General features: G+C 36.0%; 1 protein-coding gene across 1 annotated transcript; it reads left to right on the top strand.

The window, feature by feature from the left end:
• Positions 1–3,275: 3,275 nt before the first annotated feature.
• Positions 3,276–23,595, top strand: LOC136029557 (protein lin-52 homolog). The gene is made up of 4 exons (XM_065708036.1): positions 3,276–3,390; positions 8,338–8,406; positions 14,731–14,844; positions 23,391–23,595. Exons 1-4 carry the CDS (start codon positions 3,336–3,338, stop codon positions 23,531–23,533), a joined length of 381 nt encoding a protein of 126 aa, XP_065564108.1. The 5' UTR covers positions 3,276–3,335; the 3' UTR covers positions 23,534–23,595.
• Positions 23,596–25,592: the final 1,997 nt, after the last annotated feature.

Genomic DNA, 25,592 nt, shown 5'->3' with positions numbered 1-25,592 from the left:
TAACCCTTTACTAGACAGTGAAAAAAAATAATAAAAAAGTATACTGGTTATTTCGATCACATGTACAGTGATCGTCATCGGCAGAATTTCTGGTTTTTTTTTTTTTTTTTTTTTTTTTTTTTTTTTTTTTTTTTTTTTTTTTGTCATCTATTAGGAGTCAAACGAAAAACCGATTGACGCCAAAAAGATTTCCTCAAATGAGAAATTACATATATAGAAAATATAAACTGTATGCAATGGGTTGGGTGTCAGAAAGAAAAATTCAGGTCTAGGTACACTAGCTTGAAAAAGGAAATGTTTTTTCTTCTACATAATGTTAATGCGAATTGGTTTGTATGAGAACCTAATGGAACAAAAATAAAAAAATAAAAGCTTTTGAAAAACTAAGTATATGCCTTAATAAGTAAGGCACACTTAGATATAGCAACTACTTTTCAAATAAGCCATTAAACAGCTCTTTGTGATCTTCCAGTACCGCCCCAGTGGTGAAGAAAACTAAAGAAAAGGGAAAAAAATGAAACATCAGTTCTACCTGTTCAAAAATGAATTTCCCTTGTTATTCAAGGCTTTAAGTTCTTTGGATGGGGGATTTCACCAATGATAATTCCAATGGTATACTTTTTCTTTTGGTTTCAGGCTATTTTTCGAAATTCCCATAAATTTTTCTTCGCAGTAAACTTTTATTATTAAGACTAATCGAAAAAGAAAGTTACAGTTTTTGCATCAGCTACGAATGGCAACTTATGTTACTTGAAATTTTTGAACAAATTTTTACATTTTCATTTACTAAGGCTCATGATTCGTTCTGTACATGGTTGCAGCTATAGGTACAACCATGATCTCCTTGTGTAACATTTTTTTGTCGATGCACGTGTTGCTTTCCTTGTTTAGCATCTTCACAATAAAGATTAAAATTCTAATGGATCATTCCTTTGGATGGGGTTGGATGTGAATATCTGTTTATCTGAATTTTTTGGTTAAAGTTCATTTAGAAATTTGTCTTATCGGAAACTTTCTTAATCAGGGCTTTTCCACTGCCACCAGGCAACAGCTGGTCATATCTTCTCCAGCATCGCTTTCAGTATTATCAGATTATCCTCTCAACAGCTGCATCAATTCGCAAAATTGTAGGGGGGGATTTTTACGGTTTTGTTTTAAAGAAGATGGAAAGAAAGAACAACATTGATCAAACGAATATAATATTGATATAGTAACTCTAGAATTAATTAATATATGGGTAGAAAAAAAGTAAAACCTCTTATAGGGAATGAACTAAACCAGTAGTCTTAACAAGTCTACATAAAAGGTTTGTGCTTAGTCGGCTAGCTCAAGGAGAAGATTTATGTTGTCCCAGAACAGAACGCATTGTGAATGCCTTAAACGCCTTCTAACGGAAATTCCTTAGTGTTTCCCTCTCTTTTTCATATTTTCTACAGTTGAAGATGATGTGACATATGTCTTCTTACACTCCACACGTGTCGCAATTGGGGGATGGGGGCATTTTTCAATGGAATAGTATTGATTTTGTCTTAACATGACCATAGCTAGGACGGAAGAGGGAAGTTGAAAGGATGCGAGATGTGAGGTATATTTCTTTTAATGGCTGCTTATAATCATAGAGATCCAGGAGCTGAGTACGAGAAGAATGGAGCAAACCTCTTCTTCCTTCAAAACTTTTGGACTGATTGAAGACAGAAATTCAGGACCATTAATAAGAGTTTGAGCGATCAGACCCAGTTGGGAGGCTTGTTTTGCAACCTGGTCTGCTAGTTCATTTCCTGTTATACCACTGTGTTCTGGAGCCCATATAAATAGAAATGATATACCCTTTCTTGCTAGCTTTATAACCAAATTTTCAATCTCAATGCCAACCTTTCTTGCTTGGTGTTGCTGGCGTGAAAGGTAATCCAGAGCTGACAGTGAGTCACTGCAGACAATATACTCCTTATGTTTGACCTCTGTTTGGCTTGAAGAGAAAACTTAAACGCCATAAATTCTGCAGGAAAAATTGCCAAGTTAGGGGGTGAAGGGTAGTAGAGAGACAAGCTCTGGAAGGGTATAACTGCAGCACAACAGCATTTATTTTTCCATCTTTGAACCATGTGTGTAAACTTGGATTTAGTCCTGATATTCAGCAATCTTTACCAAGAATATAATTTTCATCAATGCCTGGAGAAGACTTCCAATTTTGCAATGCTGATCTCATAAATAATCAGTCCCCGATTCCTTTAGAGGCCCTAGAAGAATCATAATCCAAATTAACAGTCAGCCTGTCTTTCTCTATGAATTCTTCCATGCCAGGAAGGCAAAGTAATCTCTGGTAATCTCTGTTGGTTTAAATCGGATATCGGGGTTGTGGTGGCTAATAAATCCTTTGTAGATAGTGTGGTCATCGAGTCTTACCCTCTTTGCAAAATATATTGCAAGGATATATTTTCTTCTCGAGTGAAGAGACTGGATCACTTTTTCATAGTACATAGCTGCAATAGAAGCTGATTTCAGGCCACCAAGGGATCTTCGTAAAATTGCATGGAGGGTAGTGTCAAGCTTCGTCAGGAGACATTACTTAGCAGATCCATAAATAAATGATCCATAGTCCATCATGGATATCACCAATGACTTGACAATAGTTGAAGCAAATACTGTAGGGGCTCCTCTTCTTCCAAGGCAGAGATCATTAATGAGGTTTTGCCTTTGTTTGAGACTACCACTCAGCTCATCTAGATGGGGTTTTCATGTCATTTTTTGGTCAAATACAGCTCCATGAAAGAGTTCATGTTCTGCAACTACAATCACCTGTCTATTCAGTTTTACCAAAGGTTTGAAAGCAGCCAGGTTATGCATTTTGTGGAAAAACACACTAACTAAATAATGGCTTGAGAAAACCATATTATTACTATTTGCCCAAATTGATAGCATATCTATAGCTTTTTGGGAGGCAGTTTCTAAGCACAAAGGGCCCCTCCCCACAAATGCAACAGCAATATCATCAGCATATAGAAAAAGCTCTGCTCCAAAAACATTTTCAGGCTTATATCATGACAATAAACTGAGAAGAGAAGTGGACTTAGAACAGCCCTTTGAGGGAGTCCAATGTCATAGTCTTTTCTCTTAAACTCTGAGTAGGAGCCCCTCAGGGACGTCTGAACTTCCCAACCCATCAAGATTCAAGAATTAGTTAATCCAATTTACCAGTAGGTCTTACAGTAGTTTCGCTTTTTTCTATTTTTAGTCAAAAATTTCAATGTATTTTGATCCCTAGCGTCATCTATTACAAGACATTAGCTTTGCTTGATTATCAATTTCATCATTTAGAATAATTGAAATTTGAAAAAATGCAGGATGGATCTCTGAAGTCTGAACATAGGTTTCATTCTGAGCAAAAAAGAGGTAATTCATAAAGAGTCCCAGCAGAAATTGTTCGGTGTAAATCTAAAATGTTGAGGAGGAAACATGTCAAGAAAACAATTCTTTCTTCATCTTATGTAGAATAATTGTAGGCTTGTTAACATGGCCTATTCTCAACTCCACCATACTTTACCTCCTCTTCTAATGTGGGAATTTGTAGTCCAAAATATATATTTGTCAAGCACCACTTTTGTTTCAACGTGTAGTAAAATTCTATTTAATAGACTTCTTGCTACCTCAGAAAGGGTTTATTTTAGGAAAATGAAACCTTCAGGGATGGGTCTACAGGCTAAAGTATGTCCCAGAAAGATATTTTAAAGTATCCATCTCCATTTCTTCTCCCTCTAGAGGGCCCTGAAATTTGCCTACATGACAGATACCTACTGAAATTTTGACAAAATGACATTTTACCATAATTTTCAGTTACTAGTTGCTTTTTCTCTGCCTTTAGTTCTGAAAATGCAATTCCTGTTATTTGAGTAGAATTTTGAGCCATATCAATGTTTTTTTTTTAGTTTAGGAAATGCATTTGCATATCTTTAAAACCTCATAAAATGGAATTAAGCAAAGTTATGAAGCTGAAAACAATTTTGTTGTACTTCAATGAAGCAGAAGATCTAATTTGCAAGGTTTCACTTTTATAACACATGTATTTTTAAAGGTCAGGGCCCTCTAAAGGGAGAAGGAGTAGAGGTAGTTACTTCAAAATACCTTCCCAGGACATACTTTAGTCTATAGATTCATCCCTGAAAGTTTAATTTTCCTAACCCAAACCCTTTCTGAGATATGAAGAAGTCAGTTAACTAGAATTTTACCCAACTTGCTTATCTGTAATTTGAATCAACTAGAATGAAGTCAGAAATCACATGGGAAATATATAATTGGGTTTATGTAGCCTACTTGCACATGAATGGGGGGAGGGGTGTTGGGAGTAAGTAAAGTGGAGATGCAGTGAAATTATGTATGCTACAATTATTCTGCATAATATGTTTTTTGAATAACACTGAGAAATCCTGCATCCCCTTCATGGAAGTTCTCTTCCCTCACAATAAATTTCCCCATGGAAAGATCCTTCTATATAACCCCCTCTCCTAACCCCACCCCAACACAAAAAAGCCCCCCTGAAAATGTCTGTACACTTCCTGATAACCATTACCATATATAAACAATGGTCAACGTTTGTAACTGTCAGCCCCTTCCCCAGGGACTGTTGGGGAGTAAGTTGTCCCCAAAGACTTAGTTATTAGGTTTTTGACTGCCAAATAAAATGGCTATCTCAAAATTTTGATCTGGTGACTTTGGAAAAAATGAGCATGGGAGGGGGTGTAGGTGTCCCTCCAATTTTTTTTGGTCACTTAAAAAGGGCACTAGAACTTTTAATTTCCATTAGAATGAGCCCTCTCAAGACATCCTAGGACCACTGGGTCAATACAATCACCACTGGAAAAAACAAAACAAATAAGCATGCATCAGTGATCTGTCTTCTGGCATAAGATACAAAATTCCACATTTCTGTAGATAAGAGCTTGAAACTTCTACAGTAGGCTTCTCTGATATGCTGAATCTAAACTGAATCTTAATCTTGTTACTAAAATATTATATTTTAATTAGATTTGGATGTAGCCTATTTCATTATGATTAACCCAACTTCACTTCTGGAGTGTGGTCAGGATAATGTGTGAGTACCAAGATTTTAGTCATATTTTCCAAAGGCATTGATTTATTACAAGAAACTTAGTATAACAGTTCAAAATAGGGATGAAACCTTTTAATTGACAGTGAACAGATATAAAATTTTTAACCTCATATTTTGAACACATATACAGTGTTCATGATCAGCAGTAAACTGCTGAGTTGAGTGCTGACTGCTGACCAGTTTAACTGCTGATGATGAACACTGTTTATTTGTTCAAAATATCCAGTAAAAATTTTATATCTGTTCACTGTCAATTAAAAGGTTTCATCCCTATTTTGAACTGTTATACTTTTGTCATGGAAAGGCAGTGCAGTCTTCAAGGTTATCTAAATAAACTTAGTAATTCACAAATCTTATGATTCCAGCATTTTAGCCATTTTCCTAATGGTAAAACTTTGTGGTACATTAGCAAACAGAACAAGCTTTAGACAAATAGCTGTTTCAGCATGACCATAAAATTATTATCAATTCAACACATTACTGTGTGAAGGTTGCACATTAATGTACCCATGAGCTACAGAAATTTTTTTGATAATAATGATGCAAGTGTTGATCTTGTAGGTACATTGTTTTCCTTTATTTTATATTAACTTAATTTTATAACCTTATGTTTGCCAATTTATATCTATATTTTCTTTATATAGTATTTTCAGCAAGGTAAATTAATGTGGAGCCTCTTGTAAAGGATCTTGCTGATGGTATGTTAGGATTATAGTCAGCCTTTTTAATTTTGCATTGATTCAGCATTGGCAAGTTTTAATTGACTCCTTTCTGGGACTAGACAATGTTTTGAGAGAAGCAGAGTGGATAGAATAAACTACAAAAACTGATGGTGATCTTGCTTGATGCAATGGAGGACCTGCAGCTTCATTACCTTAAAACCTTAAATCACAATTGTCAGCAATAAGAACAAATCTGGTATACTGGGGGGAGGGGGCTATGGTCATGCCTAACTCCAGGTGTGGACATACCATTGCATTGTGACCACACTTGGTGTTCTGGTGTTGAATGTCTATTTTACAAGCCCGGGAGCTTGGTTTGCTTTTGCATTTTGAGCTTGTGTCTTGCTGTAAAATATGAACTCATTCTCAACAATGACCCCCAAGTCTTTCTCCTAACTGGCTGCCTCAAGCTTCCAGCTTTAGTGCACTGTATGAAAAGAGAAGATGTTACAACAACTTGCTGGAAAATGACTTTTCAGGTCAAGTTTTGCACCATCTCTCTCAACCACCACAAGAGGGCACTCAAAGAAGCTGCAGGTCCTCCATTACAAAACATTCTCCAGTCCCAAACCCTAGAAGCCTTCAAGGCCAGGCCAATGCTGAATAAAGGTAAATAGGGAAGGCAGATCATAACCATGACACACCATCAGCAAGATTCCTTACAAGGAGCTCAACACTGGTTTATCTTGCCAAAAATACAATATAAGGCAATAAAGCCAGTGCTAAAATGATGAGTGCTATTCTACTTGTGTGTATTTTTAACATTGAATATAGAAAATGAAATAAAACAATAACTACATCAGAAAAGATAAAAAAAATTAAAGTGAATTAATGCAAACTTACATTTGGGGGGGGGGGATTTAAAAGATTATCAATTAGTATATTCAGAGACAATATTAAAAGGTATGCTATATTGAGTGGTTGAGTGTGAGAAATTGCACTATATTAATAATTGTACAACTAGGATATCTTTCAATAGCATGAAGAGTATAATTTTATAATAACTCAAGACAAAATAAACACATGATTATCAAATTTAAGGAGCTTGAAATAAACGAACCCCACAAGATCCTCAATATAGTTAGCTAATTTCATTCCTGCAAAATACAGTACTTGGAGGGAGAGTCATTAAACAAGGAGTGAATGACCAATGGGCATATTGAAATGAAATTTTGAAATGAAAAATATGAGATGAAATTTTATCCTCAAAATAGTTCTCACTAGCAAACACTGCTGAACTTGCATTTATCATAAAAAATTTGTAATATACAAAAAAAAATACACTGCTCTTGATAAACGAAAAAGAATAATGTCTAATTAAAAAGGTCAATGCATAGAGAGGTATTAATTATATAAGAAAGAACTTAATAATGTACACAAAGAAAGCTTGTCTGTCAATTATGAATACATTAAGAGAATAATAAATTGAAAAAGATAAACATACAACAGATGCCCAAAGATAAAAATCAAACTTAGAAAAGACCACACATAGTTAAACATTAGTATTAGAGCCGACAACCTTGTAGAAGCTCTCTTACATTTATCTCTTTTGCAATGCATTGGAATTATAATGGAGACCTTTTGGTGATTTTCTCTTAAATTTCCTGACTGGGCTTTGGTAAGGGGTGGGGAATTGTTCCTAGGTCAGGGAATTAATTAAGCCTTTTGGCCAATGGTGATGCAAAGGGACATGTATCTGTCATGTAGGATGATTTAAATCTCCCTTCTTTAAATGATAAAATATTAAAAAAAAAATTCTGTAACTGTAAGGGTGTAATTTTATCAAATCCTGGAGAGAGGGAGAAAAAGCTCAAGACAATTTTCAAAGTCAATTGAAAATGACCGTGTGAAAAATGAGCCAAATAGTACCATAAAGGAAAATGTTTACTAAAGAAAACTGATCTGTTCCTATGGCTGCATCAATTATGTAGGCTTATCTTAATTTTGAGAAGATTTTTGAAGACTTATAAATTTCAGCCCCTGTCCCATTGCAAATTACACCTATGTTCTTTTGAATTGTTTAAATTCCTACACTCACATTCTGAGTTTGGTGGTAATACTGATATTTGCTTACTATTAATGACAGGATGTGTAGTTTATTTGGTCCATTTAATACTTAAAATTTCCATCCACTTTTGTTGCATTTTCTTACTGTAGTGCCACTTTCTATGCAAAATAGGTGCCTTGCAGGCTGTTGTGGTGTAATATCAATTCTGTCCTTACTTGATATTGCATGAGCAAGGATCAGTAAGGACACTAGTTCTTGGTTGGGCCTACATCATAGTTGTATCCAGTTTTTGTTTCAGTTATTTTGTTGTCAGATTTGTTTTTGCATTACTCCACTATTTACATGTATTGTTCAGTGGGTTAAAAATAAATTATTATTATAGTTCAGCTTCTGTGATTTTTAAACTTAAGATTTGTATGTGGTTCAAGTAACTAGAGAAGAAAAAAAAAAGCAAAAATGTGTTTGAACTATTTGCTAAAAAATTTAAACTTTTTTCTTTCTAGAAGTTCTTAAAGAGTTAGTCAGCATGGAATCTCTTGACAGAGCATCTCCTGACCTTTGGCCAGAGAAAAGTAAGTATTCACCAAAACATCTTAAATTTAGATCCCCTCCCCATGTGTTTTGTAATAAATGTATTTATAAGATGTTTAAAGTTTCTGTTATTTGCTATTTTAACATCAAAACCATCTGTTTAGTGCAAGGTCTTGTTGCTAGAATGAAAAGGGGGCAGACTTGAGAAAAAAGTTTCAAAACTCATGTTCTAAACAATTGTTACTACTAGATGTTGAGTTCTATAGGAGATAGTTATGCAAAAACAATCTGAGCTAGATTTGTGCTAGATCAGACAAAGCAAAGACTTTCGTTTTGTTTGTAATGTCTGTTGAGTGTGAATACTGGTAGAATAATTATCTAGTAGCAATTGCTGCAGCCAGAGGTAAACTCTGCCAAAACCCTAAAAGTATGATCTAGGGTCTCTCTCTTCTTCAAAAACAATTAAAAACGACAAGGTTTAAGTACATGAAAGTAATAACGCCAAAAACTTAAAGCAACCATATAAACCTGAACAAGAGGGGCCTTTCCTCCCATTTGCAACATTCAAGTGTTGCTATCTACTAAAACAATACATTTTTTAGCTTTAGTTGAAAACTTTAAAATTCTTCTATTTTTTGAAAACAAATGAAACGTTTGTAATACCAGTTGATTTTTTGTAGTGAGTCTCGAGTAAAGCTCAGTTAACACTTCAATGCCACGAGTTGACAGGGGGAGATATATATATCCCTCCAGTTAATGGTGATTTTTGATTGCTTTAAATTTTTAACATTCCTCTTTGTTTGTATTTTTAAAAATTGCATTCTCCTTATGTTTGTTTCTAACTTCTATTCAAATATAGCTTTTTCCCTCATTTTCAAGGGTCAACCCTTGGTACCTTGCTAAGCCCAATTGTTGACAACCCTTGGTCTTCTGATAATGGATTTTCAGTTTTACTTACTGGGAAAAATAGAATCTCATTCTGTCTAAAGCTCTCAAAATACCTTCCTCACACTGTTGTAGAAGTGGTCATTCAGAGATTAAAAAAAACAAAAAAAAACAGGCTTTCTGTCTAAAGCTTTCAAAATATTTTCCTTACTCAAAAGAGTATAGCAGCATTTGAAGCTAACAGAAGCATTGTTTCTTAACAGAAAAAAGTTTATTATCAACTTATTTTGTTGTTTTTGCCAGTTCCTTTTGTGTTTTTATAGAAGTGCCTCATTAATTGTGAATATTTTCTTCTGCTTTTTTATATATATATATATATATATATATATATATATATATATATATATATCTATATATATAAAAATAAGTTGTCTGTCTGTGGATCAGGTGACGTCATGTTTCTGTGTCGGCTGACGTCATGAAGTTAGTTGTCGTCATTTTTGCTATGACGGTGACGTCATTAAAGATATTTAAGACATATATGTTCACGTAGAAATCTATTAGTGTTTAAGTTTAAAATGACTGATGAACTTACAATGGCAAAAGCCGATGAAGATGCTCAAAGAGTCTATGCCAAAAAACTTGCTGCTGATAGAGAAAGTCAGAAAAGAAAGCGTGCCGAGGAATCAAAAGAACAGCAAGGAAACAGGCTTGAGGCTAAAGAACGCAAAACCGCGCAGTTAGATGAACATCCACCTGGACAGCGAGAGTCAAAACATATCAAAACTGAAAATGATAGCGATGATGATTGGGTTTGGGATTTTGACTCGGATAAGGTCATCAATGCCTACCAGATTTTAGTTAAAAAAACAAAGGTTCGGCGATATGTATTTCATAGTGAAGCTGAAAAATAAAGAAGAAAAAGAAAACTGAAAAAAGAAAAATGTAAAAAACTAAAAAATACTAAAAAGAAAAAACGCTCAAAGAGAAATTACAGACTGGGACACAAATGACGACCGGGACAGAGGGAATATAAATAACGACCGGGACACTCAAAGAGAAATTACAGACTGGGATACCGGGACACAAATGACGACCGGGACACAGGGAATATAAATGACGACCAGGACACAGGTATTTAAGAATATCGTTCAAAGACAAATTTTTAATTGTAAGAAGACCGTTGAAAGAGAAATTTCTAATTGTAAAATGACTGAAGAACCTACAATGGCAACGGTACCACCATCGAAGTAGATAACCAGTGGGTTGTTCCATATTCCCCATTAGTGCGAAACGTCAACCCCAAGTCAAATTCGTGCATTGTTTGGCATCATTTTAACAACTTGCTCTCCATCAGCTCCTACAGAGTTATAGGAAAAATATAAGTCAAAAATGTCCGAAGATATACTCCATCGAAAACAGTTAGAGACGTCAGATATGACTTTTGATTTTACATCAGAAATTTATAACTACACTTTAGTTATTATAGAAGATTTGTGCGTACGTATGGCAAACAAACCTCTTCAGGATTTGGGAATGCCTTCACCTAACCGTATCGCTGCTGTTTCGACATGTGTAGAATTGGATCGTGAAAAAAGTTACAGTACGAATGATCTATTGTCGTATGTACAAAATAACATTTCCAAGTTAACATCGGAACAAAAAGACATTTATGATACGATAGACTAAATTTCAGGACGTATACAACTACCTGCTGATTTCTGTAATTTAGTGACGTCCAAAAATGAATTGATTGAAAAAGTATTTCAGAATATTCTAAAAAATTATAAAAATAATAAATGGCTAAGTGAAAGAGCGATTCTCGCACCCAAAAATATAGACGTCCACGAAATCAACAATATTGTTTTGACCAAGATTCGAGACCAGGCAGTCCTTTACAAGTCAGTCGACACAGTTTTGGAACCAAATGAAGCGGTTAATTATCCATCTGAATTTTTAAATTCCATAGATCTTTCAGGGTTTCCACCACACGTGCTACAACTAAAAATAGGCGTACCAATAATACTTTTAAGAAATATCAACCCACCAAAGCTTTGCAATGGCACGCGACTTGCCGTAAAAAAAAACAATGGAAAACCTAATAGAGGCCACAATCTTGACAGGGCCTTTTGAGAGTGAGGCTGTTCTTATTCCTCGCATTCCCATGATTCCAACGGATCTGCCTTTTCAATTTAAAAGATTGCAATTCCCAATTCGATTAGCATTTGCAATCACCATTAACAAAGCTCAAGGTCAATCATTAGAAAAATGTGGTATAGATCTTAATACTGATTGTTTTTCCCATGGACAATTGTACGTTGCATGTTCGAGGGTCGGTAAACCTGACAATCTATTTATATGCAGCGACAATTGGACAGCGAAAAATGTTGTATATTCGCAAGTTTTACGCAGTTAATTTGTATTGTATCTACCTATCTATCTATCTATATAAAAACGAGTTGTGTGTATGCATGTTTGTTTGTTTGTAAAAAGAGCGTTTGCATATGACGTCATTATTAGTACATACGGCTTTGTGTATGCACAGACAATGGGAAAGCCAAGAATGTTGTATATTCGCAATTTTTACGTAGTTTAACTCCTGCAGACGAAATGAATGCTTGCCTGAAAAATTCTAATTTATGGGCACACGTAAAAATATTAAAATTAACTACAAGTATGCGTGTCCGATTGCAAAACGATGACTCTGGTCAAACATTTTCAGATCAATTGCTGGCAATTGGAAACGGAAAGCTCCCAGTAGTGGGAAAGCCAAAAATGTTGTATATTCGCAATTTTTACGTAGTTTGAAACACATATATAAATCTATCTATATTCACAGGTGGGACACAGGGACACAACTACAATGGCGCGTAACTAATATGGCGCGTAACGACTTACGCGCGCGGGGGGGGGCTTGGGGGGGCACGAAGCGCCCCACCAACTAGGTGTTGGGGTGGGGACACCCCACAGGGACACAACTACAATGGCGCGTAACTAATATGGCGCGTAACGACTTACGCGCGCGGGGGGGCTCGGGGGGGCACGAAGCGCCCCACCAACTAGGTGTTGGGGTGGCGCGAAGCGCCACCCCAACAGCTAGTATATATATATATATATATATATATATATACATAATGTACAGTGGATATATGTAGATCGTACCGCCTGTAGCTTTCAACTGCTGAAAGTTGTTGTTAAATCTCTCCAATTGGCTAGACTCATTTATGTTTTTGACAGCCGTCTTTCGTCAACATTTGAGGTTTTTGCATTACTTAGCTTTTTTTTTTCATAAAATAATGTCTATCCATAAATGTAAAGGCTCATAAATATGTCCATAAGATTATAAAATATACATCGGTGACATTCCTCCTTTCCCAAGCATGAAAAAGGAGGATGGTTGAGCGCTGTGCTAGCAAGTTATTTCTGTAAAATAAAGTCCTCTAAAGAAACGTCAACAATAATCCTTGGATCTGAACCTTTCAATTTGATGATTACTCATGCAAACCCTGGACAAGATATTTGAATGCTAAGAAACTGCGTGTACGAACGTGATGAAAGAGCCCTTCAGACGAGTCTCAACCCAGAGGGGAGGACATCTATGATTCAGCTCACTTAAGGGACGATTAGAGGCACAGTAGATATATCTAGACAGTACAATCATCTCCTATCTCAAATAAACCAAGACAAACATAAGCAACATTAGATTTTTTCATGGATAGGCACGCGTGTGGTATCAGTACTCACAGCCTGGAGAACAGGAAAAGAAATAAGATGAATCGAGCATCTAAGGGGTAAGGAAGAATGCAATATGTTGAAGAGATAAAAAAAGAAAAAGGAAAGTAATTGGTCTGGCTGTAATAATGCAAAAGGCAAAGATAACATTGGTTTGAGAATGAATAGAAAAACAAAGAATGAATTTATAAGGATAATCAAGGTAAAAATAAGTTTTAGTTGAACAATGCCATAACGTGATGACATTTGATTAGGAAGTTTGGCGCTTTGTATTGGTATTCCGGTTTCATAGCCTTATCAATTTTTTCTTAAAGGGAAATTGTGGGGTCGACATTAATGCAAACTTGCAGCTAAATTAAATTTAGTCACTTCTGTAAGTCCTTGAAATGCCAAATAAAGGTGTGAGCTCTACAGGCGGATAGTACAGATAATACAAGCAGTGAATACTGATGCCCAGACAGATTTTCAAGAAAGGCTTTATCGACAGACTTTATTCTACATATTGCGATCACTATATTGTTTCTGTCTGGTTTGCGCCCGTTTTTTAATAATCAAGATTAAAAAAATATAAGAGCTCTGTATTTTCGTTATTGCAAATATTTATTGTATCTGCCGTGTTCTTATAGAAATAGGAAGATTATTAGAATGTTTTGTGCCACTGATATTATTTTTGTTTATTAGAACACTATGCTTGATTAGGTGCTGATGCCTCTCAACGCTTGGGTCCTTACCGCCCTTTGATTAGATTGTATTGTCTGTTTTATTTTCTTTGTCTTTCCTTTTGTGTTTTTACTCCGCTTAAATTGTTTAAACAAGTGGTTAATAAATAAATTACTATTATAATACAAAGATATTCAAAAGCAGAAAGGGGCATTACAGAACTCTGTTAGCTAACACTCAAAGCCTAAAGGACGACAATTTTCTTTGAAAGCGAAGTTAATTATGCCAAGACAGCTGAAACAAAAACTGAATGTATAGAGTCAAAAGAAAAAGAAAAACTCAACCCCCCCCCTTCTCCAAAAAGGAAAAATTCTAGAAATGCACATGACTAGAATCATTTGTTTTGGCATCTGGAAAATTCAAGGGAATATTTGACCCTTACCAAGAAGAAAAAGTTTTGACGCTCCGTGGTTCAATATTACTATCTAAAACCAGATATTACTGTGAAAACCATTAGATGATCGATGCTAAAACTATTAGGCCTTTGTGGTCATTTTGTGGCAAATTTCCAATAGTCCCGCCATTTAACGGATCCCTCCCCCTCTATATAATAAATTCCGGCTATTTTCCTCTTGCAGCGTTGATCAGAAGTTAGCACTGGAATTTTTTGTATTTGCTGAAATTTAATCCAACCCCCCCCCCATCTAGAAATCCGGGGTCCGCCACTCGTCAAGTCATAAGCCATACCTCTGAGATGGGACAGTAGCAAACCACTTCACAGGCTCATCCTCTTTCTTTCTGCTTTTGGAATTATAAATAATACAGGTTCGCACCATTTTCAAAGTTAATCGAGAAACTGTAAAATATACAATGGATCACTTAAACAAATGAAATGGGAGGAGCTTTTATACACGCCGATACTCTAGGTGAAAGATATTTTTTAGGATGATTGTACTGTCGCAGATATCTCTACTATGATTGGAGGCTACTAACTAGCGCCCTGTGGAGAAACTAAGGTCTAAGGTAGCGATTGAAGCTGTACTCTCTTATGTGACTGTGTTCTACATGTTGGATGATTTGAAATTTAGTTCCAGGTATTTCTGACTATACTAACACTGAACAAGAAAATGGTGAACCAAAGAAAAACCCGACACAAGGACTAGATGAAGAAATGGATGAGCAGGATTACAATCTCCTTGTTGGTAAGGGATTGGTCTTTGATTATTGTATGAGCCAAACTAATTAACTCTGCTTTTTATATTTCGCGGCTGCTACGTGCACACCTCGTATTAATGGAGAAAGCAAACAGTTCAGGATACGATAAAAACTGATTTGATGGTGCAATTCTTTAGATAAAAATACCAAACAATTCCGCATGACTTACGTACATCAAAAACATACTAATAATAATAAGGAGTTTAATAAATAAGGAGTTTTCCTTATTTTGTCATATAAGTATTGGAGGTAGAATTTTTCGTTGTCATCGTGATTTGATATTTTTTTATTTTTTTTTTGAGTGATAGGCCTACTTCATCTTCAAAACCGGTTCTGGAAAGAAAACTAGTTTCTCCTTATTCAGATTCTCCTCAAATTGCCAACCCCTAAAGCGATCTTTTTTTGCTCCATGGTTAAAACTTAGTACATCCAGGGGATCAACTCCTCCCTCCGGGAATGATTTTGGCTGCCATGCTTGGCTTCAGCGCACCCAGCATTCCACGAAGTGTCCTGCCTCGTGGTCACTTGGCTGGATGCTTACTTCATTTAGTATTAGTATGCCCCTATTTGTGCTTAAGCCTTCTACCCTCAGGGGCATGACGAGAAGGTTGTCATTGATATCCCGTACGGGGTGATGATAGGGGAGGAAGGGAATTTACATTCCCTTCATTAAAATACTAAAAAGTAAAGGACAACAAAGTAACAATATCAAACATTTTTGTTGTCATATAAAAAGTGTGCACGTTTATTAATTAATTAAATAAAAAAAAATTAACTAAAAGTAAGGAGCGAAATTAAAACTTAAAGCAAACAGAAACTATTCCGTATATAAAAGGGGCTATCCCCACCTCAATGCCTTGTTCTTTACGCTACAGTTTTTCATTGTTTTAAAAATTAGAGTTGTGACAAAGAATTAAACTTTAGTTAAACATGAAATATACCCCCTCAAGGAAAACTCCGTGGAAATTTCATCCTGCGTAAAGTGCACAACCCCCCCCCCCCCGTCAAATTTTGCGGACAATTCAGCCTTAAAGATTGCCCTTAGCATTCTTTCATTTGAATAAGACTTTAATCTCTAATCGGTTTCTTGATAACTCCAGAAATGCCCCCTTCCCTGGAAATTATTTCCCAAAAATCTAAAAACGCGGAAAATAGCCCCCAGATATTTCCCCTGGAACATCACATGTAAAATTTGGGAAGAGAATGTAAGAAAATTAAAAAGAATTCTTGTAGTAATTCTGTCAAATCGCCCCGGTGTAACATTTCCCCTGGAAAATTTCCCTCTCCAAGGAAGGTTATCCCTATTGAAAGCCACCCCAAGCACAACCCCCCCTCCCTCCCGAAAAATGTTCACAGTATCACAGTATTGATTCACATTTCAATGTGTGAGGACCTCTTTTTGGATTGAACCTGTCACTAATATTTGGTAAAGGATTATCGTCACTACCTGACCCATAGCCAATATTTTCATAATAATTAATTCAGTGACCAAAGAATTATAAATAAGCGGATAATTTTGAAACTTGAGTGAAAATTCTCTTGGGAACTGTGAATTCTCTTATTGATGTTTTCATGGCCTATATACGATATAAGTCAGGATTAAGCAGTTGCGAAAATAATTATAATTTCTGATATTATAGACAATTATATTACGATAAAGGTGAGAGGAGAAAAGAAAGTTGATAAGAAGTAAAGAAGAAGTCAAAATTATCTTGATCAAATATATCTACAACCAGCATTGCTTTTATTCTGATAGAGGAAAGGTCTTGTCTTGTCTATTTTATAAAACCAAGAAACAAAGGGTAGTTTACTGTATTCATTATATTGTCCTTTTTCTTCTTAAACTCTCATGAAGTAAATTATAAAAATGAGCCGAACAACCAGAATCAGGCAGGCAACAAATACACACAGTCCAGCCTTCAGTGCTACAAACAGGGGCAAAAATCCCTCAAATAACACCCCATCACACCAAACAGCGGATGGGAACCCAGTTGATTCGAGAAAGGACCCAAATCCCCCATTTACTTCAACTGGTAGACAGATAGCCAAACTCTGTGCTGAGACCCAGTTGTGCTGTATGATTTGATTAAAAGAGTTGATATTTCAGTCCAACAGATTTCATCTGAAATAACTCTGCTACGAACTGAGCTTGCCCAGAAGCCTAGCTATGAAGAAATGCATAAATATGTAGATGGTGCATCTACATATTTACTTCAACTGGTAGACAGATAGCCAAACTCTCTGCTGAGACCCAGGTGCTGTATGATTTGATTACAAGAGTTGATATTTCAGTCCGACAGATTTCATCTGAAATAACTGCTACGAACTGATCTTGCCCAGAAGCCTAGCTATGAAGAAATGCATAAATATGTAGATGGTGCATCTACATATTTACTTCAACTGGTAGATAGATAGCCAAACTCTCTGCTGAGACCCAGGTGCTGTACGATTTGATTACTAGAGTTGATATTTCAGTCCGACAGATTTCATCTGAAATAACTCTGCTACGAACTGAGCTTGCCCAGAAGCCTAGCTATGAAGAAATGCATAAATATGTAGATGGTGCATCTACATATTTACTTCCACTGGTAGACAGATAGCCAAACTCTCTGCTGAGACCCAGGTGCTGTACGATTTGATTACTAGAGTTGATATTTCAGTCCGACGGATTTCATCTGAAATAACTCTGCTACGAACTGAGCTTGCCCAGAAGCCTAGCTATGAAGAAATGCATAAATATGTAGATGGTGCATCTACATATTTACTTCAACTGGTAGACAGATACCCAAACTCTCTGCTGAGACCCAGGTGCTGTATGATTTGATTACAAGAGTTGATATTTCAGTGCGACAGATTTCATCTGAAATAACTCTGCTACGAACTGAGCTTGCCCAGAAGCCTAGCTATGAAGAAATGCATAAATATGTAGATGGTGCATTTCTGGACCTTAACTCTCGGTTGCAGAATATTGAAGAAAAATACACCTAGACTTCCCAGCAGACTGATGAGATACGAGTAATTGTAAGGGAAGAAACATTCTTCCATCATGAAGCACAACGGAGAAAAACGAATATTATTGTAAAAAATCTACCGGAACAAGAAGGAGTTGATGATGTAACTCAGGGGAAGCAAATAATTCAAAACCAGCTGCAACTTCCTGTGCCAACAGTATTCAAGACAACCAGGCTGGGGGAGAAAAAACCAACCACTCAGAACTCTGTTACAAGATACCAACCCATTCTAATTCAGCTCTCAGAATCAGAAACTGCTCTGAAAAGACAGATTGTGCAAATGTTTTATGTGAAAAGAGAAAGCCTACAAACATTCTTTCGCAATGATGTACCCAAACGGTTTAGAACAGCTGGTAGTATTAGTGAACCTCTCTCAAGAGGACCAAAAAACTAATTGAGCATGTGACCATGAGTAGCAGCTCTATTGCTGACAAAGGGAAAGTGTTTGTCAATAACCCTGGTGTGATACTTCATTTCTCCCACTCATTTCCTAGAATCCATCTTGCGAATGTAAGGTCACTAGTAAATAAAATGGAGGAACTACAAATTATTTTTGACAAAAACCAGATTGATATTGCTTGGCTTACAGAAACATAGTCTGCTACAGAAGATTCTTGTTCAATTCCTAATTATGACTCCCATTTTAAGCCCAGATTGGACAAAGATGGTATTCCTCTATCTCATGGTGGAGGAGTGGCTTTTTTTTGGTAAGTGTACCCTCCCAAATCGGATTCTTTCATTTCCTGAAATAAAGAACAAACTCCAAAACTGAAGTTTTATGGCTCTGAACCAGACCCAAAAACCTCCCAAAAGACGTATCTTGCATGATTTTTGTATTATTTATTACCCTCCTCGTATTGGATTTAAGAAGGAGCTGATGGCATATCTGCAACTTTATACTGACAGAATTCGCCGCAAGTACCCCTATGCTGCAATTACATTAGGTGGTGATTTTAATGAGCTTGACCAAAGGTGGCTTAGCGCTGCTCTTAGTCTTGACCAGGTAGTCAAGTCGCCTACACAAAGTGATAAAACCCTAGACTTGATTTTTACTAACATTGAAGATTACTACTGTGCCCCAAAAATAACCCCTCCATTAGGGGCAAGTGGCCATCTATGCATCTTTTGAACCCCTTTATCATCCTTTCCCCCTAAAAGATTGATCAGTTATTCATATAGACCCATTACTGACGAGAAGATTGTCCATTTCAAAGTAAAACTTAACTCCAAATCCTGGGCGAATATCCTATGTCTTACCAATGGTGATGAAATGGCTTCTAAGTTTTCAGCTGAACTTTTCCAGTTATACTGTGACACCTTTCCAGTGAAAAAAGTCAATCGCAAATCCAATTGTAAACCATGGATAAATGAAAAAAAAATTGTGCCTGATAAATGACCGTGATAGACTCTTTAAGGAAGGATTTTTCCAAGAATCTCGAAAACCTCGAAACATTGTTATTAGTGAAATCTGTAAAGCAAGAAAAGAGCATGGTGCTCACGTGCTCAATATGTTACTGTATTCTAACACTAAGAATTTCCACAAATGTATCCAAGATCTCATGGGAAAGGCCTCTTCTAAGTTTCTCTTACTGGATAGTAACGGTGTCCCAGTGAGTGCAGATATCATAAATGATTATTTTGCTTCAATTTGTAAAACTCACCCGCCACTCTAAAATATGCCGGCCAACAGTGCAGCGAGTGACATTCCTGTGATTGAAATACATCAGACCCAGCTTAAACTCGAAAATCTTGATACAAATAAGTCAGTATACCCAGGTGATATCCCTACCAAATTGATTGTGAAATGTGCCCATTATTTAAGTGTACCTCTAATTGCAATTTTTACCCAATGTTTTGTAGATGGTATTTTCCAGTGTGTTTTAAGCGAGCTATTATATCACCTATATCGAAAAACAAGACCCCAAAAGTTCCCCCCCCCCGACTTAAGACCAATATCAAAAACTTCTATTTTCTCTAAAATTTTTGAAAGTTTTATTTACAATTCCTCTTTGACGATATTCGAGATAAAATTAACCCAATTCAGTTTGGCTTTAGGCCGAATCGTAGCACCACGCATTGTTTATGTTATATACTTGACACTGTTTTCAAGCATTTTGAGTTAAGTAGTTCCTACGTTGAGGCTGTTTTTGCTGATATTAGCAAAGCCTTTGACAACTTGGATCATCTGACAGTTATTGCTAGCAAGGGCTTTAGGTGTCAGAGATTTTGCTTTACGTATGGTAACTAGTTTTTTATCTGGTCGTGAGCAATGTGTAGTCCTCCCTAGCGGAGATTCATCATGTTTTACCTCGATTTCCTGTGGAGCACCCCAAGGGACTAAGTTGGGTCCTTTAGCATTTTTAATTGTTTTTAACAATGTTTTACCAAACTTTGACAGCACTTTTAAATTTGCGGATGATTTGACATTACTTAACCTTTGTCAAACCTCAAATACTTTGCACGTTAAACTTGACTCACTCATTAACAACTTAAAGAATGATCTTAACAATGCTAAACTCAACCTAAGCATACCGAAAAGCAGTTTAATGCTATTCTCCTTTTAAGAAAAATATACCCCCGATAATAATTACCTTTGTATTCCAAATTTAAACATGGTTAAGCTGCTTGGTGTGCACTTGGACAATGACCTTAAATGGAAGTCTCACTCTTTTCACTTATTTAAAACAGGTCGTTTTCCCCTTAAATCTTTCTCCCTTCTCAAACGGTTCTCCATATCAATCCAGAACCTTAAAATAACTTATTGTTCTTATATAAGACCTTGTCTTGAATTCGTTTGCCCTGTCTGGCACCCTGGGTTGACCAAATCCCAATGTTCTAAAATTAAAAGAGATTCAAGAAAGAGCTATAAAAATTATACTGGGGACGTCCTATACTACTTACGATGAAGGTTTGGCTAGACTTGAACTTACTACATTGAAATTACGACGTCACTTCCTTACCATGAACTTTGGGCACAAGTGCCTTAGTTCTGACTATCATCGACGTCCTTTTCCCCCCTTCAAAGAAAATCCCCAATCCTTCCTAATACAAGAGTTAGTGCTCGTAGAGCTCCAAATTTCCAACTTGACTTGTGTCCCCAAATGTTGACCATGAGGTACAAAAACTCTTTCGTTCCCTATTTTGTTTTGCATTTAAATAATTGATTTAACTTTGTAACTATGTTTATCCCTTAACGTTTATTTTATCATTGTAATTGTTCTGACGTGCTTATGCTAGCTTGTGTGCTATTCTAGCCAATAAATTCTATTCTATACTATTCGTAAACAATGGGCAAATTTCATAGCTTACAGGCTTCTCTCGGCGGACTGTGAGGGATCATCCTTAAGACATATTTGATCTTTCAACTTAACAGAACAAAATGGCTATCTCAAAATTTTTATCAGATGACTTTGGAGAAAAATAGGCGTGGGAGGGGGGCAGTTGCCCTCCAGTCTTTTTGGTCACTGAAAAAGGGCACTAGAACTTTTAATTTCCATTCAAATGCACCCTCTCCTGATCTTCTAGGATCATTATTTCAATACGATCAGCCCTGGGAAGAAGAAACAAATAAACGCGCATCTGTGATCTGTTTTCTGGCAAAAATAGCCAAATTCCACATTTTCGTATATAGGAGCTTGAAACTTCTACAGTAGGCTTTTCTGTTACGCTGAATATGATGGCGTGATTTTCATTAAGATTCTTTGAATTTTAGGGGATGTTTTCCTCCTATTTCAAAAATTGGGCAAATTTTATGAGACTCGAACTTTTGATGGGTAACAGTAAACTCGATGAATCTTAAACATTGAAATCAGCACAATAAACTGATTGATGTGTCTATTGATATTAAAACTCCGTTTTTTAGAGTTTTGATGACTGTTTATCTATCAACTGGATTATCATCAGTTATCAAATGGCAGCTAATTTTGCCGTAGGACTGCAGAAAAATAGCATATTAAAAACTTGTAGGGGGGAAATAAACCTCAAAAATAAGGAAAGGACTTGATGCATACCTTTGCTGTGTATATCTAAATACCTGTAATTGTGATTCTTAAAGCCCTTGCACCTTTTATTGTATGATACACTCCCAATTTAAGCTACTAACCAAAGAGTATGGATAACTGCAGAATGGAACCTGGCCCTAATGTTGATAAAAAGAAACACCAAACCCATTCATCGTTTGACGTCTATGCTTTTTTTTAAGCTTCGTCCTCGTGTTTTACACAATTTTAGTTATTTAAAGCACGAGTTAAAAGATAGTATTTTACTTGGTAGTCCTGTGATAATAAAGATTCCCAGAATATCAATGGTGCAAAATCATGGAAATTTCCCGAAAGCACAAAAAAGGCATAATTCCTAGATAGGGGAGGGGGGATTAAATGTTTTTAAAAACTTGTTGGAAAGACGGAAATAAGTCAGACATTTCTTTGTAATAGTTTGTAATATAAAAGTTATTTTACTTAAAATATATTAAGTTATTTAAAAAAAATCTTAGAAAATGTTTTCTTTCTATCAGTTTGAAGCATCAAAGTTGCTTTGATAAAAAAAAAATCTAGTTAGTTGGCTTCTTGATGGGATTAATGTTCGAAGCTAATTGATTAATGGAGCAACAGCCGGCAGTGCCAACTTAAAAGAAATCTCGAGTGCAAAAAAAGAAAATCGTGAAATTGTCTTTTTCACAAAATTAAAAAATCCTCAGAGACCTTAAACCAGCTATTTTGAAATATTACCCCATTTTTTTTGTTTTTCTATATATTTGGTCCTTCTTTTCTGTCTTTCTATTCTATATATTTGGTAATCCTATTATGAAAGGATGTATAGTGCTCCCAAAAAAGGAATACTGAAAGAATACATGCTCACAGGGGGGGGGGGGAGGTTCCTCCCCGGCCAGTCCTAAGCCTCCTCTTCCCAGAAAGGTCAAACATAGTGCCTAAGAGTAAGGTTTGATCGTACCCCCCCTCCCCAATCACACACAAGGATAAAACTAGTGTGTACCTATAGTTACAAGTATTCACAGAGTAATAAAATAATGAAAAAGTGATTGAAAGACGATTGTGGAAGTTTTGTTAAAAATAACTCGCAACGTTGAAGCAAAAGTTGATTTAAAATAGGCCTAATTAATAGTAGATAGGTCAGCAGGTATAAATCAGAATAACTAACAGCGATTTGAAATGTCCTCGTCATTTGTTTCTTCTAATGCTCCATCCAAATTACAAGAGATGGTAAACTGAAAATTGACGTTAAGTACCAGGAACATGTGATATCTTGAAAAAGAATTTGCTCGAAAAGTAAATTTTGTTTGGGAGGGGGGGGGGGTAGTATATTTGTTCATCGAGATGGCGTTCAATGCAACACGGCTGATCAGTAGTTTTATACAGTTGCTATGGGGTCTTTTTTAATTTAAAAAGAAACGGTTTTTTTTTTAATTTATCGGCATGGCCTTAGATGAAATACGTCTGATTGATTGTTTTATTCATGTGATGTGGTGTGCTTTTTCATCTCTAAGTTTTATGTTTGAATTTCAGAGTATTCGTCGCTATCACCTGCTTCATTGGTTCGAGAGTACCAACGACTCCAAAATGTAGCGTACGAGCTTGGGCTGGAGGAGGCAAAGGAAATGACGCGTGGAAAGTACCTTAACGTCTTGCAGAAGAAGAGGAGAAAGTAGAACTTATGTATAGTTTTATTTTTATTTTTGTATTAAAATTCATATTTTGAAACCAAAAATAATAGGTTCGTCATAAAATAACTCCTATTTCTTCGAAAATACGACGGTGAATTCTTATAGCGCACATTTCCTAGAGTATGGATTCTTTTGTTATATCTCAGGAGGAAACCCCTCCTGTACAATTGCGTACTTACATATACTTCTGAGAAAATCTTTCGTGCCAATCTAATTTGTATATGACACTTAACATCTTTGAATCAAAATTTTGAACACTTCAGCAAAGCTTTTACTAAAAAGGGTTCGATACATTTTATAAAGTTTTACTAGAGCGTTTGATTTTTGTGTTGAAAAATTGTTCCTTTCTTCTCCAATATGCAGGCTAGATCCTCTGTAGTAGATGGGACCTGGCTAATTCTCTTCCCGCGATATCCCCCCCCCCCGAAAAATTCTCCCCACATGTAAAATTGAGCAGCCAAAGGGAAATTAACAGAAATAAAAAGAACAGTGTATAATTGTACATTAGCTATTATAAAGGAGGACCCGTGGGTCATTTTGTAGGGGGTGGGGGGCCAGATACCTAAAAAAGCACATCTCAATGCCTTACTTGTATAAGTCTCTATGAACCTTCTAGTGAATACAGTAAGGGGTATGGGAGGGAGATATAGAGTAATCTCTTATTCCACTTCATTTAGACTAAGCCTTAACGGTGCTGCTGGGTGACATCTTCCTTTTTATTGCAGAAAATTGTTTTTGATACTGATTTTTAAACTTCGTTTAATTTAAATAATTTGCTTCATATTTCATAAAATTGTATGCAATAATGCGCAAGTCCGCATCAGCTATTATCAAAGGATGGGGGGGGGACTGGATCATCAATAAATTTTCGTTCAAGGATGACATAACCCCCGAGAGCCCCTTGGATAATGGTCGTAGATTATACGAACTGTCAGTCTTTACAGATAGTTTTCGTAGTGGAAAAAAGGAGGTAGCATGTTATAACTTGGGAATCCAGTGATGTGAACCTTTAAGAGATTATTCTGTTGGTCAAAAAGATCATCAAGATCTTGCTGTGTGGAGGGGTTAGGTGCCCGGAAGTTAGCCATACAAACTTTTTCCTTATCAATTTGAAAGTTATAGCCGTAAGTCATTGGACCAAGGGGACCAATGTACACAAAATATTCAAAGGATTGGTTCCTTCTCTAAAGAAGGGGGCTCAAAAAAGAGCCGTTTTTTTTTTTTTTTTTTTTTTTGATTCGCCTGAAACTTATATGAAACCATGGGCCTAAAAGGGACTTGGATATAGAAGGAAAAAATTGCTTCCCCTCAAAATGCAGCCCAGAAAAGTGCCAAAAACTTTTTCCCACTCACTGCAAATGGAATGGGTTATTTTGGAAATTTAGGAGGAAGATCATTCAATTGAAAGTTATTGTTTCCTTTCTAAAGGCCGAAAGCTACCGGAGGACAATAAACCTCCTTCTCGGTTTCTTTCTCTCTTGTTCCTTTTCTCCTCTAACTCTTATGATGTCGAATCCAATTTTGAGATATTTGTTTTGTTGAAAAACTTCGAAATGTCTAATAATCTTTTCCTTTAGAGTTGACATAGAGCCTTAATGTTAGTCTTGCCCTGCTATGATAAATCAGTCCCCCAAAGCACGAAAAAAGAGTTAATTTAAATAAAAATGTAAAAATAAATATTAAATGGTATTCTACACCACATATTCTGCCTATACTTTGGATTATTCCAAACTTCCTTCTTTTCTTCGTTATTTTTATTTGTTATACTTCCCCTTTAGCTGTACGATTTTGAATGTGGGGGAATTTTCTGGGGGTAAATAAGTCCACCGCCGTAATAGGTCATTAAACAGATAAAAAGAGTTTTCATTTGTTGATCTTTTACTTTTTATAAAGATCCTTTATATGAGGTCCTTGTTTGTGTATTCAGGTCCTTACTTTTTCTTAAGATCTTTCACTTTGTTTAAAGATCCTCTGTAGTAGGTCATTACAGAGAGAAAGAGAGAGTTTGCTTGTATATAAATGCGACACTCCAGAAGATTTTGTT

This window comes from Artemia franciscana, chromosome 7 (genome assembly GCF_032884065.1).
Source record: "Artemia franciscana chromosome 7, ASM3288406v1, whole genome shotgun sequence".
Taxonomy (NCBI): Eukaryota; Metazoa; Arthropoda; class Branchiopoda; order Anostraca; family Artemiidae; genus Artemia; species Artemia franciscana.
Note: the sequence above shows the minus strand (reverse complement) of the source record. Positions and strands in the feature narration are given on the sequence as shown.